At 42.8% G+C, this 18,897-nt stretch overlaps 2 protein-coding genes across 2 annotated transcripts in view; both read right to left on the reverse strand.

Moving 5' to 3' along the window:
* EIF3L (eukaryotic translation initiation factor 3 subunit L) overlaps positions 1-13,631 on the reverse strand; it is a 42,813-nt gene extending 29,182 nt beyond the window's left edge. The window contains exons 1-8 of the mRNA XM_077452391.1: positions 13,487-13,631; positions 11,283-11,334; positions 9,888-10,098; positions 5,618-5,697; positions 5,021-5,082; positions 4,762-4,831; positions 4,605-4,678; positions 4,325-4,496 (exon numbers count right to left, since the gene is read on the reverse strand). Coding sequence (XP_077308517.1) covers positions 4,325-4,496; positions 4,605-4,678; positions 4,762-4,831; positions 5,021-5,082; positions 5,618-5,697; positions 9,888-10,098; positions 11,283-11,334; positions 13,487-13,513 — 748 coding nt within the window. The 5' untranslated portion in view covers positions 13,514-13,631. The remainder of the gene's footprint in view (positions 1-4,324; positions 4,497-4,604; positions 4,679-4,761; positions 4,832-5,020; positions 5,083-5,617; positions 5,698-9,887; positions 10,099-11,282; positions 11,335-13,486) is intronic.
* A 56-nt stretch (positions 13,632-13,687) lies between these two features.
* LOC143927912 (uncharacterized) overlaps positions 13,688-18,897 on the reverse strand; it is a 45,569-nt gene continuing 40,359 nt past the window's right edge. The window contains exon 5 of the mRNA XM_077452392.1: positions 13,688-13,827. The gene's annotated coding sequence lies outside the window, so the exon portion shown is untranslated. The remainder of the gene's footprint in view (positions 13,828-18,897) is intronic.

The raw sequence follows: 18,897 nt of genomic DNA on the forward strand, positions 1-18,897 counted from the left end.
GACTCGCCAAGTGTGCCGTTAGGAGTAGGTCGTCTAGATAGTGAATAATCGAGACTGACTGGAGTCTTAACGGAACTAGTGCCTCCCCGAGAACCTTGGTAAAGATCCTCGGGGAGGACGAGTCCGAAGGGGAGTGCTCTGCACTGAAAGTGATAAACCTTTGTGTCTAGCTGAACTGCCATCCGAAGGAATTTTCGGCATTCCTTCCTTATTGGGATATGCAAATAAGCATCCCTTAGATCCAGGGTAGCCATAAATATCTCCTTCTGGAGAAGATTTTTTTATGGAATAAATGGACTCCATCCGAAAACTCTTGTAACGGATGGAGTGGTTCAGAGGTTCATAATTAGTCTGAACTTCCCTGACGTTTTTTTACCACGAAAATGTGCGAGTAAAAACCATCCCCCTGTTCCTGAATAGGGACTGGTGTCAATACCTCTTGATCCACCATCTCCCCTATCAGTAATGGTAAGGCCCTGGCCTTTTCTGAGTGACTTGGGAGTTTTGTCAACAAAAACTTTGAGGGAGGGCTGCTGTGAAATTCCAGCGCGGACCCCTTTTTATTATATTTAAGACAAACTCGTTCGAGGTTGTTTTTCCCACTGTGGAAGAAATTTGCTCAATCTTCGTCCCACAGGAACCCTGACGTCACTGAGGTTTGGGGTGGTTAAAAAGTATGCCCCCTTTTCCCTTCCCCTTATGTCCCGACCAGTGTTTTTTGGGGATGGAGCACTTCTCTGACTTAGAGAGTTCCTTAGAGGGACGAAAAATCTTCCTTTGAAAAAAAAAAAATTGTGGGAAAGGTTTTCTTTTTATCCGCAGTCCTGTCTAAGGTGGTATCTAACTCAGGCCTGAAGACCAAGTCTCCTGTAAAAGGGACACTGCACAGGCGAGTTTTAGACGCTGTGTCTCCCCCCCCCCCCCCCACCAAGTTTTCATTCATACTGACCTTCTTGCTGCCACTGAAAGTGCTGCTGACTTAGCCGTAAACTTTACGGAATCAGTGGATGCATCAGAGATGAAAATGGTGGCCTTGAAAAGCATAGGGAAGGTTTTCAAAAGCTCCCCCCTATGAGTGCCTGCTTTTAAGTGTTCCTGCAGTTGTGACAACCAAAACTCCAGCTCTAGCTACACAAGAGGTGGCTAGAGCTGGTTTCAAGACTGCCATAGAGGCATCCCAGGCCCTCTTTAAGACTGTCTGTTCTCCTGTCCATTGGGCCTTTTAAATGGCCCATATCCTCAAAAGCCAGATCAGCTTGCTTTGAGACTTTGGACAGAGGGGAGTCTAGTTTAGGATTTTTATTCCAGACCGCCTCTGGGCTTTCATCAAAGGGAAACCTTCTCTAAAAAGGGAATTAGGAAAGAAAACCACCTTATGCGGTTCAGACCACTCCTTCCGGACAAGGTCAGAAAGCACTTTATGCATTGGAAAAACCTTTGCTTTCTTTTTCCCCCAGAGCCTCATAAATCTTATGTCTGGTTAATAGAGTTTCCTCCTCCTCAATTTCCAGCGTATCATAGATAGCACTCAATAGCTCATCTACTTCCTCAAGAGACAGCTTGTATTTGAGACTTTAGATGCCGCTTGATCTTCATCCTGATCTGAATCAGGGCTAATCTACATGGGGCTAGGCTCCCTGACTATACAGGGCTCCCCAGAGCTGGGTGTAGTAAGGCATGGTGAGGACGAAATTGCAGTTCTACTAGTGGAGGCAGCTGTGCCGACATCAAAGATTAATTCCCAGAGGGACTTAAAAGTTGATGCCATTTCCTCTTTAAAGGAGCCCAAAAAAAATGTAGCCAAAAAGGAGAGTCTGCCTCATATTTAAGCAAGCCTGCAATGCATTGCTTGCATAGGGCTTTGTTAGAGCCAGAAGATAATCTATTCCCACAATTCTGGCATTTTGCGGCCTGCCTTGTCTTCCTTTGGGAGCCCTTTAGTCTGAAAATAAGAAAACAACCTTCTTAGCATCCAGCTCTATGTCCCTCCTTAGAATCACCATCACTGCATACATCCTTAACTGTGAGTTAACCACCACCGTGGGGAACTACAGATCCCAGCCTTACCAACGCCACAACTCCCTAGACCACCAGAGTAATAGCATGCCCAGCAGCCTACCTGGGATTGGCTGGTGCCTGGCTCCGCTGGAGTGTCCTGGGGAATAGCCTCCATGGTCCCCCTCTGTAGCTCGGATACCGCTGCTAGTCCGGTGTAGCTCACTGTAGCCTCAGATAGGACCCAGTCCCTTATGGCTACAGACTCTTCAGGCAGCCCCTGGGAGAGGAGTCCCTCTAGGTTCCTGGCAACATGTTCCTCTGGAGAAAACACTAATGACTGACCAGGGACCTGAGGGACCGCCTTTTGAACTGTGGCAATGTATTTCCTGGGTCGATGGGAGGGACTCCATCTCTCAAGGGCTGTCCTGGAAGAACACTTGGGAAAATATATTGTTGTGATGATGCAACTCCTGCTAGCATGTGCAGAGGAGTGCTGTGAGAAGAATGGCAGTGATGGTACGGGAGAGTGGGGACTTGAGCCTGGACCCATCGGGTACTGTGCCATAAACGTGCAAGTATGTTCTGAATACTTCAACATTATTGCAAGAGCTCCCACATCCCCACAACACTTAATTCTGCTTTAACATGTTTGTTTATTTTAGTATTGGGGACCTCAGATGCATAGGTGTTGTAGCTATAAGTGAACGAATAAATATCCAGGTTATATTAAGCTGGATCCATTTGCTTACATGTTAGTGAGCTTATCTTTACAGGTCTGCAATGAGCCAATTTGAACTAGCCATTAATGAATTGTTTCTTATCATAAGTAAAAGTGTATATTCTATTAAAGTGTTTCTAAACCCAGGACCCTGCATTCACGATATATGGCCTCCCACCCTACACAGAAGATAGAAAAGCAATTACAGTAAAACCTTGGATTGCAAACATTATCTTCTGGAAACATGCTTGTAATCCAAAGCAAATTTACATCAAAGCAAATTCACATCAAAGCAAATTTCCCCATAAGAAATAATGGAAACTCAGATGATTCGTTCCACAACCATTTATTCAGAAGTCCTTCAGTTTATAGTCCATATAAGATTTTAGCAATGTGACTAGGTTGTGTAACCATAAAAATGTCCATCCACAAATAGCAGGCTCCACAAGGGGATTAGAAGTAAAATCCAGCAGGATCTACAGAGTATAAGAGAAGAGCTGCACCTCTAGGTGTAGTAATATGGTTAAATTTAATGAAAGTACAACATTTAGCAACTCACGTGGTCGATGATTAAAAGAGGCACATCCAAATATGCAGGCATCTGGGGTAAAGCTGTCCACATAAACCATCCTCCGCACCACTGGCTCTCACCGCTGTCAGTCTGCAATCGTGATCGGGAAGACTACCCTGCAGTAGAGTGATCTCAAAGCGAGGCTTGAAGTGCAGCATGGAAGTGATGACGTCAATGGCAGAGCAGAGGATGGTCTACTATGTGGACAGCTTTACCTCGGATGCCTGCATACTTAGATGTGCCTATCTAAATCAACCATGCGAGTTGCTAAAGGTTGAACCTTCATTAAATTTAACCATACCTCTATACTTAGGAGGTGCCTCTTCCTTTATACTCAGTTGTGACGCTACTTGTAAATCAAGACTTTGGTTATCAAGAAAAAAAAAAAGCAAGTTTTTCTTGTAAAACACTCCAAGTTACTCTCAATCCAAGGTTTTACTGTATTTTAGTAAACAGAAACTGCTAAATACCCTTTCTCATCAGCAGTTTATAGCAGTCTTGTGACTTCTATCAGAGTCCATCTCAGCACTGGTTAAAGTTTATTGGAGGAGTTTTAATTCTCTCCTCAAAGTCCTATGGGGCTCACCCTCTGGGCAGTACCCATTGGCTCCGATCACATGCACCTGCCCAAAAAGTAAAGTGCCCTCAAGACCCTGTACCATTTGGAGATGGCTTGGGGACAGTAAAAGAGGAGGATTAGAGAAGACAGAATCAAACAGGTTCCACAATGAGTATAACAAGCATGCTTTACTGCATATGCAGACTGAAGCTGGAAGCAGTTAACACAGTGGTTGCCAGATTACCGAACATACTAAAGATTAACACAGTGTGCCAAAAAACACAATATAAGAGAACAAGATTTGCTACACTGCCCTCCATTCAGCCATTAGGGGTAGCCTAAAAAAAAAAAATTCTCCTCGGAGTACTGCGAAAGGCACAACTAAGCACACATCCACCCCCGTGCTGGCAGGATGACAATCCATGCTTCTGCGAGCGCTCTGCTCAAAAGCAACGTTGGAGCATTATTATTCCCTTACCTCCACTGGTATACACCTCCAACTGACGGTTGATGTTGGATTTGTCCACTAGAGAATGCAGGACATTCAGAACACTGTGCACATTCCAGATTTTAGGGTTAGTGCGTAGGAATTCAATCTCTTCCTCTGACTTCTTGGCAGTCTTGCATCGATACTGGCTAAATGACTGGAACTAAAGTATTGAAAAGATAGCTCAAGCCAAAAAAGTCTTAAACCCAATATTTACATATCAAAACACATAGAACAAAAATTTGATACAGAAGCATCTGTCATTTTATACCTGGTATATAAACTCATCAATAATGTCCCACAGCCACTGATTAGGCAACTCCAAGGGAGCTGGACCATCTGCATCTACAAAAGATGAAAATTATACACTGTTCTTCCATTTAATACATTCATACAATTTGATTCACCCAGGTCTCAGAAACACTTACTAAGAATGTAGTTAAAAAGGTTGCAATAGTTGTAATAGGATTCAAACCGTTGCTCCAATGTGGGTCCTCCCTACAGACACAAATGCAGTTAGTTAATTGCAAACCAAAGGCATCCAGGCAAGCATTTTTATGGTGTGTCCTGTATGAAATAGTGTGCAGATAAAAACAAGGCAAATCAAACACTGAGAAATACTACACTACACCCCCCCCCCCATCCCTACAGCCACACCACTCTAATAAATTCCCAAGGAATACTTACACTGACTTTGGCATATATGTGTCTGAAGTATAGTTCTTTATATAGTATTAGGAACACTGCATCTGAAAAGAAAGTGGTAAAAGCTAAATACAGGAACACCAAAATAATAAAGTAACTAAGCAGAGGGTGACGATTATTGAAACTCTGAAGACTGATGGGTTTGCATCAAAGTGGAAATCCAGATACAAATACTTTTATGTACATTTTTCAAATATCCACAATAGGATATATTTTGTGCGCACCAAAATGTCATTGCAAACCCAGACATTGGCATATAAAACATTGGTGAAGTCACTGTACTGCAATTATCCTTTGCAGACAGAAGAGCTACAGGCTACCCACAGAAAACTAGAAGGGGCAAAGTATAGAAGTTGTTTGGATTTGTGTAGTAATCCAGCACTAAACAGCAAAATTCAAGTAACACACATGCCTCTTTAAAGGATATACAATTAGTCTGGAGTTCATCTTTAAGCACAAGATAAAGCACAATGACTGTTGTAGCATTGATTACCAAGATGTACAGTCAGTCTGTATATTTAAAATCATCTCCAATTTAAAGATCAAAAAAAATATATATATATTTTTTCTCACTCTTACCATTTCCAACTTGAGGAGCAATGGCTTCTGCTTCAGGCCAGGGAGAACTCTTAAAGAAACGTTCTGTTAACTTTGCCCAACTGTATTACAAATGGAGTGCAAATGAGTTTAAGTTGTCTAACATGCACAAAGCAACATAACATACGAGCATTCCAAATACTAAACTGAAATGCCACATCTGTCAATTATCAACAGGGTAAGCAGTAGCAATTTAAGAATGCTTAAAGGCAGGCGTTTTTTACCTTAATGCATTCTCTGCAATAAAAAGTTTAAAAAAAGGTAAAAAAAACCTTTACTGTTCTGGACCCCCTCCCAGCCCCCCTAAATACTTGCACAGGGCAGGCAATACCACGTTTGTCATTTAAACAAATCCCTTTACAATCACTTTAGGCTCGGTTCACACAGGGGCGACACGACTTCAGGACGACTTTGTGAGGCAACTTGGAGACGACTTGAACATGACTTTTAGACACGACCTGGGGCGACTTACAAGTCGCCGCAGGCCAGGCGACTTTTGCCGTGGCCAGAGAATGAGCTCTGAAGGGGGAACTCCACGCCAAATTTCTGAAAAAAATTTGGCGTGGGTTCCCCCTCTGAGAGCATACCAGGCCCTTAGGTCTGGTATGGATTCCAAGGGGAACCCCCTACGCTGAAAAAACGGCGTGGGGGTCCCCCCCCAGATCCACACCAGACCCTTATCCGAGCACGCTATCCGGCCGGCCAGAAAAGGGGGGTGGGGACTAGCGGGCGCCCCCCCCCTCCTGAGCCATACCAGGCCGCGTGCCCTCAACATGGGGGGTGCTTTGGGGGAGGGGGGGCTTGCAGCCCCCCCCCCCACCCCAAAGCACCTTGTCCCCATGTTGATGAGGACAAGGGCCTCTTCCCGACAACCCTGGCCATTGGTTGTCGGGGTCTGCGGGCGGGGGGCTTATCAGAATCCGGGAGCCCCCTTTAATAAGGGGGCCCCCGGATACCGGCCCCCCACCCTATGTGAATGAGTATGGGGTACATTCACCTGTAAAATAAAGTACAAAAATAAAAACACAACACACAAGATAAAATAGTTTATTGCACAGCTCCGGGGGTCTTCCGTCTTCGGGGGTCTTCTCGCCGGACTCCTCCGCTATCTTCTTATAGCTCTTTTGCTAGCGGAGGAGCCCGGCATTCTTCTTCCGACTTCGGGGGTCTTGTCCCCCTCTTCGGTTCTTCTGCCGGGCCACCGCGCCTTCTTATAGCTCTTTTACAGGCGGTGGCCTGGTCTTCTGTCGCCGCCGTCGCTGCATTCCGTTCTTGTTCTTCTCCTGGAGATGTTGACTTGACGCTCTCTCCGGCCGCAATGCCAGGGACGCGCTGCGACTTACATAGGGACAAGGGGCGGGGTCATAGGTGGATGTCACATGGCGACAGTCCCAGCAACCTCCGGGACTGTGACATCGTAAGAGGGCGGAGTCACCATGTGACATCAACCCATGTGACATCAACCGATGACCCCGCCCCTTGTCCCTATACAAGTCGCCGCGCAGCGCGTCCCTGGCATTGCGGCCGGAGAGAGCGTCGAGTCAACATCTCCAGGAGAAGAAGGAGAACAAGAACGGAAGGCGGCGGCGACAGAAGACCGGGCCACCGCCTGTAAAAGAGCTATAAGAAGGCGCGGTGGCCCGGCAGAAGAACCGAAGAGGGGGGACAAGACCCCCGAAGTCGGAAGAAGAGGCCGCGGCGACGAAGAAGAATGCCGGGCTCCTCCGCTAGCAAAAGAGCTATAAGAAGATAGCGGAGGAGTCCGGCGAGAAGACCCCCGAAGCTGTGCAATAAACTCTTTTATCTTGTGTGTTGTGTTTTTTTTTGTACTTTATTTTACAGGTGAATGGGTAGGGGTACATTGTACCCCATACTCATTCACATAGGGTGGGGGGCCGGTATCCGGGGGCCCCCTTATTAAAGGGGGCTCCCGGATTCCGATAAGCCCCCCGCCCGCAGACCCCGACAACCAACGGCCAGGGTTGTCGGGAAGAGGCCCTTGTCCTCATCAACATGGGGACAAGGTGCTTTGGGGTGGGGGGGCCGCTCGCCCCCCCTCCCCATGTTGAGGGCACGCGGCCTGGTACGGCTCAGGAGGGGGGGAGGGGGCGCCCGCTCGTCCCCACCCCCTTTCCTGGCCGGTCGGGTAGCGTGCTTGGATAAGGGTCTGGTGTGGATCTGGGGGGGACCCCCACGCCGTTTTTTCAGCGTAGGGGGTTCCCCTTGGAATCCATACCAGACCTAAGGGCCTGGTATGCTCTCGGAGGGGGAACCCACGCCAATTTTTTTTCAGAAATTTGGCGTGGAGTTCCCCCTTCAGAGCTAATAATTCTGTCAAAGTCTCCTCCGTATAGACAGAGATCCGACTTGGAGGCGACCTCCATTGAAATCAATGGGTACAAGTCGCCTACAAGTCGGATTGAAGTAGTACAGGAACTTCTTTTGAAGTCGGAGGCGACTTCAGTAGCGTGCATTAAGACGGCTCTCATTCACTTACATTGATTTTTAAATGTCTGTTAACTCAACAAAAAAAAAAAAAAAAATATTGATCCTGTTTCACAGTGCTTCTGCTGTGTAATTTGGCCCCCTTTATCACCTGAAATACTTGGGTGATCCTGCCAGTTTCTGCCCTCCCCACTGTATACGGACCACGATTATCAGGGCTGCTAAACCCTGACACCATGGTCAGAGTATGTGCCTCCATCAGCCGCAGCCTGGCTCTCTGTCTCCCTCCCCACTTGTCAGCTCCCTGATCCTCGCCTCCTGCGCGCACGCAAGCACATAAAAAAAAAAAAAAAAAAAAAAAAAAAAAAAAAAGCACCTGCCCCTGCAGCTATCAGATTGGGACAGGAGAGAGGCATGCAGTCAGCTGAGCACCGAACGGCACTCTGAAGTAAGCCATTATTCAGCATATTATTATAAATTACATCCACTGGGGAGCTTAGTGTTATATACCAAAGGGAACTATAAAACAACAACATTTTTTTTAAAAAGTGTGTGTGTGTGTGCATATATATATATATATATATATATATATATATATATATATATAGCACCGAATGGGTTTTTTGGTGCCGAAACCGATACCGAAATTGACTGTTTTTAAATAATATTTTTATATACAGGAGATGGTCAGACTGCAGACATGCTACAGGAGATCAATGCAGCCTCACCAGTGCCCATCACATGCAGCCTCACTGTGCCCAGCAGCTTACCAGTGCCCGTCATATAGACAGTCTTTTTAAAAAATTGTCAGCTGCAGCTCTGTACCTTATTCTCCATGCTGGGTATTGTACTGTAGGGGGTGGCAGAGAGCACAGCACACACTGCTAGACACCACTCCCTTGCTTTCAAAGTAAACAGCGTGACCGAGCTCCTGCATAGCCGATTTACACACAGGCTGAGAAGCCATATGCAGCCACCGCTGAGGAGAGGGGGACTTTACAGCGAGACCCCACGGGCGCCTGCAGCAAGGGTAAGGAGGGAGGGGAGCAGGAGAGACTAAAGACGGAATGACACATCCGTGATGGGCAGCACCAGGGGCGGGGCCAAGCCCAGCAGCCCCCACCCCATTTTCGGCTAAAATTCTCTTTCGGCCAAAATTTCGGTGAGAGAGAAAATAGAGATAGAGAGGCTGCAGAGCCAGTCCCACATCACCACACGATCTCAAGCATGTACAGCACTTTCCTCAGAAGTAACAGCTGGCTTTTATTTCCCAGATGGTAGCACTGTGGACCCACAGAGGTTAGAAGTGGGAAGACAGTGCTGGACTTCAGGCACTAGTAAGTACCTGAATCTTAAGAGTCAGCAACTACAGTATTTGTATAGAAGTTGTGAAGCTGAAGGGTGGATTAAAGGGTAAATTTTCACAAACTAGATTAAGAGCTTAGAAACAGTTTATATAGAAAACAGCAATGTAATGTAAATGGCACTGCTATGCTTCGTAAATAGAAAGGCATTTTTCATTTAATCCCATCTTATACTGAGGGAAACGATTATTTACATACTAGTCTGAGTTTTGTTTTCTAAAGCAGTTGAAGAGCTCAGCTCTTGGTTAACATTTAAGATAGGTAGATAAGCCACTACTTCATGCTTCATACCAGTATAACAGCTGCAGAGATAAAATCAGCCACATTGGGAGAACAGCAGTTTGAATGTGTTGGCTGACTCAGAGCTGCACTTTGAGGAGTAGAAAAGCACATCCATGCTTTTTTTGACTAGATGGATTTGTGGTTTTAGCAATCAATCATACCTGTTCTCATAAATATCTTGAATCTCATAAACCTTTTGGTCAATGACATCACTGGATACTCGACTAGCTTGTAGTTCATACACCTTCTGGTCAATTAAATCAGACACAGTCTTGTGGAAATATTGGATGAAGTTTTTGATGACCTCAGGGATGACCTGGTATGTCTGCTGTTCATACTGGCGCTCATAAGCTAGATCCTGTTTAGGATCACCTAAAAACATAGGAAGTAACAAAATAGTCAACATCCAGATTTGAACAGATCCAAGAAGCTTAAAAATACATTGAACTCTTGAAAAGTACACAACTGCATGCGCTTATAGACAGCTACCAATCTGTCAAGGTGAGAAGCCTTGAAAGTCAAAAGTCATTGCAACATTTTATTTTATTTCTTTAAAGATGATCATTGCTCTGATATTACCTCCACAAGTAGGAACCCTGCATATGTACAAAGCTATCAGCTGGGAACAAGGATCAATGGATTATGTACCCCAATGTTAATATTAACTGCTCACTCATGCACAGTCTGAAATACCTGAAGACAGCACAATCCTGACATTAGCTAGGACGCCAAGTAAATCTCTGCTCTGCCATTCGTTCCACACCAACAAACCTCTGGTGCTCCTCAAATTATTAGTGATCATACCAGTCTCAAAAAGGTAGTATAGGTAATCCTGGACTTTCAATCCTCATGGTCCTGCAGTCAATGCCAACCTGGCAGCTATTCTGCACCCCCCTGGAGTTGCTTCCGACTCTCTCTAAAATACTTTTTATAACATACATATATTATATATATATATATATATATATATATATACATATATACATACACACACACACACACACACACACAAGTTACAATCAGATGCTTTTACAAGCCTGTAGCCACTTGTAAAACTGGAATTGACAAAATCCGCGTTGCTTCCAGTTTCATTTATCACAGAAGAGGGGTGGGTACAGGTGTACCTCACTTTCTTCTGTGGGCAGCCGGATAAATAGGTTGCAATGATCCCAGCCTTCTCGATCGCACCAGAAAACCCAGGAATGGCGGTGCACTGTAGAGGTGATCAGGTGCTGTGTTGGATAATTGGACAGGAATGCCCATCACCTTGTTCCCCAGGCCGTATGGGAAGCAGTTAAAGCATTTCAAAAAGGAAAAAAAAAAAACACAACACCAGCCGCAGCTTTGCCACGTGGGCAGGTGCAGAGGACACATCCGACAACGGAAACTCCATAGCAAATCTTTAAATAATTAGGGTTACACATTTCATGGATGTGAAAGGAATAAAGGGTTCTAATGAAATCAAAATATATTGTGTCATTAATTTTAAAATAACTTTGGCAGACTGTTCTACAAATTAACATTATAATGATAAAAACATAAGTTTGTTTACATACCTGTGTGCGCATCATAATCTGCTTGATAATTGTATGGATCATAGGAGGTACCCTAAAAGGAAGAAAAAAAAAAAAAAAAAAGGGGAATCAAACATTAGAATAACAAACACGTGACTTAGAGTGATACAAAGGTTTCACTTTTTTTCTTTAACAAACATATTATGCTTACCTGGTCTATGCAGTGGTTTTGCACAGAGCAGCCCAGTTCTCTTCCTCTCCGGCCCCTCCCTCCCGCCCCACACAGCAAGCAGTTTTCTATGGGGGAACCCAACCCGCTGCTCTGTGTCCTCTCTCTCTCACTGAACTGATTTGACAGCAGCGGGAGCCAATGAGGGAGAGTCCCAGGCAGCCAAGACACTTCTGCAACATTGCTGGTTTAAAATGGGCTCAGATAAGTATTAGGGGGACTGCTGCACACAGAAGATTTTTTTTTTATCTTAATGCATAGAAAGCATTAAGATGAAAAACTTCTGACTTTACAACCACTTTAATTAAGAGGGTTGTATTTTTTTTCCACTGATCTAAATAACAGACACAATTTTCTGACCACTGCACCCTGTGCTGTATATTACAAACTCCTATTTCACTGCAGAAGATATTCTGTTATGTACACTTTCCTGCAAACAACAATCTAGAACACCACACTTAATTCTTTAAACATACTGTACAATGCCACAATTCTGTATTTTTACGCAGATCTGTGCATGTTACTTTACATACACAGTTTGTACCCCTGCACTCTGAACTATACTGTACATGACATAGTCTAGACCCTGTGTTTTATACTGTATATTGCAAAGTCCAGAGCTATACTGTACGCAACAAAAAACAAAATCCAGAGCCCTGCATTCCATCTACTATACTGTTCAAGTCATACTCCAGAGCCATGCATTCTGTGTTACTATACTGTACGCGACATAATCTAGAGCCCTGCGATCTATGTACTTTACGGAGTCGCAAATGTGTGCAGACTACACCACCATTTTTAACGCATACTGTTGGACAGGATAATTTCGTTGTTTGCAGGCTGGTCGGTAAGTTGAGCTTGGAATTTCTTTGGATTGTATTTTGTATGCACTACTTTTTCGATGCGCTCCTTGCTGCAAAGGCCAGATATAAGTGAGGGCAGTGACCATTTGTTTCCACATTTTGTCTCTCATTGTTGAGGTATACCTATGATGACAATTGCAGGAGTCTCATCTCTTTAAGTGGGAGAACTTGCACAATTGGTGGCTGACTAAATACTTTTTTGCCCCACTGTAGGGCTACAGAAATTACTGGTTGGTTGTCATGACCGGGCCCATCGCTTACACCTGTATTTGCAAATGTGTGCAGACTAAACCCGTTTTTAAATGCACACAGTTAGACAAGATAATTTCGTTGTTTGCAGGCTGGTAAGTTGAGCAGGGAATGTCTTTGGTCTTGTTTTGCATGAGTTGCCCCTCCATGTGCGCTTTTGTTGAAAAAGCCAGTTAGAAGTGAGGGCAGTGGCTATTTGTTTATACTGTACCCGACAGTCTGGAGTGCTGCATTCCGTGTACTATACTGTATGCAACAAAACCCAGAGCCCTGCTTTCCACATAACAAAACCCAGAGCCCTGCTTTCCGCATAACAAAACCCAGAGCCCTGCTTTCCGCATAACAAAACCCAGAGCCCTGCTTTCCGCATAACAAAACCCAGAGCCCTGCTTTCCGCATAACAAAACCCAGAGCCCTGCTTTCCGCGTACGCACAACACCCCGGAGCTTTCCATGTACCGTACACAACAGTCTGGAGCCCTGCATTGTCTATACTATGCTGCACATTATAATTTTGATCGCTGCATTCTGTATACTGGGGTGTAGATGACACATTCTCAGTCCCCAACAGTCCAGACCTCTGCATTATACTGAACAAGACAGTCTCAAAACCCTGCATTCTATATATATTGTACATGACAGTCTGGACTGCTATATACCCTAATCTGCTGCACTGTAATTTATAAAACATATTGTACAGACTTTTTGTTAGTCTGAATAGCACATTTCTATGATGTAGATAGAATATCTTAAAGGACTACTAGGCTTGTTGCTGGAAAATGTATATACAAATATTTCGATACAGTCTAAAGATCGATTTCACTTCAACACCATTACAACCATCGTGTTATTCGGTACCTCACACGGAAGCAAAGCCATTGCATTATCTCTAATGACCAGACTCACCTCGTATTCCTCTTTCGCGTAAGACATGGTCACTGGCTGCAGTACAACGCAAGCCGAATCCCGGCACCTACACCCCACACAGAGCAGGAAAGAGAGAGCCACTTCCGGCGATCAGCTATTACCTCATTTCCGCTACGGGGCTACTCCAATCATTGGTGTCTTTTTACACTCAATGTCCTGGCCATTGGTTCTCACGGAGGAGCTTATTGGTGGTGGTCGGTCACATGGTCCAGCTGTGCTGTAGTATTGTCCATGGGAAGCACATGGAGCTGAGGTGTGCGTCTGCCCGGATAAGAGATGTGCTGCTCTCACTGACTTAGGAGATGATTGAAGACTGTGAACTATTGGAGAGACAGAGAATTGTATTTTACTTCCAAAATCTGTTCATGCCAGCTGTGTATTGCATGTTTAACACGATAATAGTAGAACCCTAAACCTGCTGATCGTCTAAGTGAGCTCCAGCGTATTTGCACACCCCACGTGCAGAGCCCGCCAGGAAGTCTGCTCTGCGCAAAACACAGGCAGTGAAACGGGACATACTAAAAGGAATGACAGAATGGAATGCCCATAGACTTTAACAGGGAGATGGAATGCCCATAGAGAATAATGGAACAAAGTGGAATGCCCATAGATAATAATAGAAAAGAAAAAGCAATTAGTCTTTAGACATACCAAATGTATTTTTTGCTAACCTACTTTTAAATATAAGTGGCCATGTTTAATTTTGAGATTAGGTGGGATTATTATTGTTTTCTATGGAATGACAAACATACCACAGAAGGGAATGTTCATAAAGTATAATGGGAAGTAAAATATAAACTAATTTGCAGGCAAATCTGAGAGACATAGCAATATATCCTTTACCACAGCTGTTCCTCAAGTAGAGTAGAAGATTGTAAGATTGGGATTACAGCTGTTTTCTATGGAATGACAAACATGACAGAAAGGAATGCCCATAGAGTATCATGGGGAGCAAGATGTGACCTGGAGTCAAAACCATTGGTCATATCAGATCATTCTTTAGCAGACATACTCTCTATGTCCAGTGGTGATGCCCAAAATTCAGATTAAGTGGGATTATTATTGGTTTCTATGGAATGACATACATATGACAGAGTGGAATGCCCATAGAGTATAATGGGAATTAAAATATAATCTCATTTGCAGGCAAATCTGAGAGACATAGCAATTTCACCTTTCCCACAGTTTTTCCCCGAGTAGAGTAGAAGATTGTAAAATTGTGATTATTTGGGATTACAGCTGTTTTCTATGGAATGACAGATAAATAATAGAAAGGAATGCCCATAGAGTATCATGGGGAGCAAGATGTGACCTGGAGTCAAAACCATTGGTCATATCAGATCAATTTTTAGCAGACATACTCTCTATGTTCAGCAGTGATGTCCAAATTTGACATTAAACGGGATTATTATTGTTTTATATGGAATGACAAGACATATGACAGAGTGGAATGCCCATAGAGTATAATGGGAAATAAAATCTAAACTCATTTTCAGGCAAATCTGAGTGACATAGCAATTTATCCTTTACCACAGCTGTTCCTGAAGTAGAGTAGCAGATTGTAAGATTGAGATTATTTGGGATCACAGCTGTTTTCTATGGAATGACAGATAAATAATAGAAAGGAATGCCCATAGAGTATAATGGGAAGCAAGATGTGACCTGGAGTCAAAACCATTGGTCATATCAGATCATTCTTTAGCAGACATACTCTCTATGTCCAGTGGTGATGCCCAAAATTCACATTAAGTGGGATTATTATTGGTTTCTATGGAATGACATACATATGACAGAGTGGAATGCCCATAGAGTATAATGGGAAGCAAGGTGTGACCTGGAGTCAGAACCATTGGTCATATCAGATCAATCTTTAGCAGACATATTCTATATGTTTTTTAGTGATGTCCAAATTAGACATTAAGTGGGATTATTATTGTTTTCTATGGAATGACAAACATATGACAGAGTGGAATGCCCATAGAATATAATGGGAAATAAAATATGAACTCATTTGCCGGCAAATCTGAGTGACATAGCAATTTATCCTTTACCACAGCTGTTCCTCAAGTAGAGTAGCAGATTGTAAGATTGGGATTATTTGGGATTACAGCTGTTTTCTATGGAGTGACAGATAAATAATAGAAGGGAATGCCCATAGAGTATCATGGGGAGCAAGATGTGACCTGGAGTCAAATCCATTGTTCATATAAGATCAGTCCTTAGCAGACATACTCTCTATGTCCAGTGGTGATGTCCAAAATTCACATTAAGTGGGATTATTCTTGTTTTCTATGGAATGACAAACATATGACAGAATGGAATGCCCATAGAGTATAATGGGAAGCAAGATGTGTCCTGGAGTTAAAACCATTGGTCATATCAGATCATTCTTTAGCAGACATACTCTCTATGTCCAGTGGTGATGTCCAAAATTCACATTAAGTGGGATTCATTTTGGTTTCTATGGTATGACATACATATGACAGAGTGGAATGTCCATAGAGTATAATGGGAAGCAAGGTGTGACCTGGAGTCAGAACCATTGGTCATATCAGATCAATCTTTAGCAGACGTACTCTCTATGTCCAGTGGTGATGCCCAAAATTCAGATTAAGTGGGATTATTATTGGTTTCTATGGAATGACATACATATGACAGAGTGGAATGCCCATAGAGTATAATGGGAATTAAAATATAATCTCATTTGCAGGCAAATCTGAGAGACATAGCAATTTCACCTTTCCCACAGTTTTTCCTCGAGTAGAGTAGAAGATTGTAAAATTGTGATTATTTGGGATTACAGCTGTTTTCTATGGAATGACAGATAAATAATAGAAAGGAATGCCCATAGAGTATCATGGGGAGCAAGATGTGACCTGGAGTCAAAACCATTGGTCATATCAGATCAATTTTTAGCAGACATACTCTCTATGTTCAGCAGTGATGTCCAAATTTGACATTAAACGGGATTATTATTGTTTTATATGGAATGACAAGACATATGACAGAGTGGAATGCCCATAGAGTATAATGGGAAATAAAATCTAAACTCATTTTCAGGCAAATCTGAGTGACATAGCAATTTATCCTTTACCACAGCTGTTCCTGAAGTAGAGTAGCAGATTGTAAGATTGAGATTATTTGGGATCACAGCTGTTTTCTATGGAATGACAGATAAATAATAGAAAGGAATGCCCATAGAGTATAATGGGAAGCAAGATGTGACCTGGAGTCAAAACCATTGGTCATATCAGATCATTCTTTAGCAGACATACTCTCTATGTCCAGTGGTGATGCCCAAAATTCACATTAAGTGGGATTATTATTGGTTTCTATGGAATGACATACATATGACAGAGTGGAATGCCCATAGAGTATAATGGGAAGCAAGGTGTGACCTGGAGTCAGAACCATTGGTCATATCAGATCAATCTTTAGCAGACATATTCTATATGTTTTTTAGTGATGTCCAAATTAGACATTAAGTGGGATTATTATTGTTTTCTATGGAATGACAAACATATGACAGAGTGGAATGCCCATAGAATATAATGGGAAATAAAATATGAACTCATTTGCCGGCAAATCTGAGTGACATAGCAATTTATCCTTTACCACAGCTGTTCCTCAAGTAGAGTAGCAGATTGTAAGATTGGGATTATTTGGGATTACAGCTGTTTTCTATGGAGTGACAGATAAATAATAGAAGGGAATGCCCATAGAGTATCATGGGGAGCAAGATGTGACCTGGAGTCAAATCCATTGTTCATATAAGATCAGTCCTTAGCAGACATACTCTCTATGTCCAGTGGTGATGTCCAAAATTCACATTAAGTGGGATTATTCTTGTTTTCTATGGAATGACAAACATATGACAGAATGGAATGCCCATAGAGTATAATGGGAAGCAAGATGTGTCCTGGAGTTAAAACCATTGGTCATATCAGATCATTCTTTAGCAGACATACTCTCTATGTCCAGTGGTGATGTCCAAAATTCACATTAAGTGGGATTCATTTTGGTTTCTATGGTATGACATACATATGACAGAGTGGAATGTCCATAGAGTATAATGGGAAGCAAGGTGTGACCTGGAGTCAGAACCATTGGTCATATCAGATCAATCTTTAGCAGACGTACTCTCTATGTCCAGTGGTGATGCCCAAAATTCAGATTAAGTGGGATTATTATTGGTTTCTATGGAATGACAGATAAATAATAGAAAGGAATGCCCATAGAGTATCATGGGGAGCAAGATGTGACCTGGAGTCAAAACCATTGGTCATATCAGATCAATCTTTAGCAGACATACTCTCTATGTTCAGCAGTGATGTCCAAATTTGACATTAAACGGGATTATTATTGTTTTATATGGAATGACAAGACATATGACAGAGTGGAATGCCCGTAGAGAATAATGGGAAAAAAAATCTAAACTCATTTGCAGGCAAATCTGAGTGACATAGCAATTTATCCTTTACCACAGCTGTTCCTGAAGTAGAGTAGCAGATTGTAAGATTGTGATTATTTGGGATTGCAGCTGTTTTCTATGGAATGACAGATAAATAATAAAAAGGAATGCCCATAGAGTATAATGGGAAGCAAGATGTGACCTGGAGCCAAAACCATTGGTCATATCAGATCAATCTTTAGCAGACATACTCTCTATGTCCAGTGGTGATGCCCAAAATTCACATTAAGTGGGATTATTATTGGTTTCTATGGAATGACATACATATGACAGAGTGGAATGCCCATAGAGTATAATGGGAAGCAAGGTGTGACCTGGAGTCAGAACCATTGGTCATATCAGATCAATCTTTAGCAGACATATTCTATATGTTTGTTAGTGATGACCAAATTAGACATTAAGTGGGGTTATTATTGTTTTCTATGGAATGACAGACAAATAATAGAAAGGAATGCCCATAGAGTATAATGGGAAGCAAGATGTGTCCTGGAGTCAAAACCATTGGTCATATCAGATCAGTCTTTAGCAGACATACTCTCTATGTCCAGTGGTGATGCCCAAAATTCAGATTAAGTGGGATTATTATTGGTTTCTATGGAATGACATACATATGACAGAGTGGAATGCCCATAGAGTATAATGGGAATTAAAATATAATCTCATTTGCAGGCAAATCTGAGAGACATAGCAATTTCACCTTTCCCACAGTTTTTCCTCGAGTAGAGTAGAAGATTGTAAAATTGTGATTATTTGGGATTACAGCTGTTTTCTATAGAATGACAGATAAATAATAGAAAGGAATGCCCATAGAGTATCATGGGGAGCAAGATGTGACCTGGAGTCAAAACCATTGGTCATATCAGATCAATCTTTAGCAGACATACTCTCTATGTTCAGCAGTGATGTCCAAATTTGACAT

Source organism: Lithobates pipiens, unplaced genomic scaffold (genome assembly GCF_037356315.1).
Source record: "Lithobates pipiens isolate NorthernLeopardFrog02 unplaced genomic scaffold, aLitPip1_a1.2 Scaffold_23, whole genome shotgun sequence".
NCBI classification, from domain to species: Eukaryota; Metazoa; Chordata; class Amphibia; order Anura; family Ranidae; genus Lithobates; species Lithobates pipiens.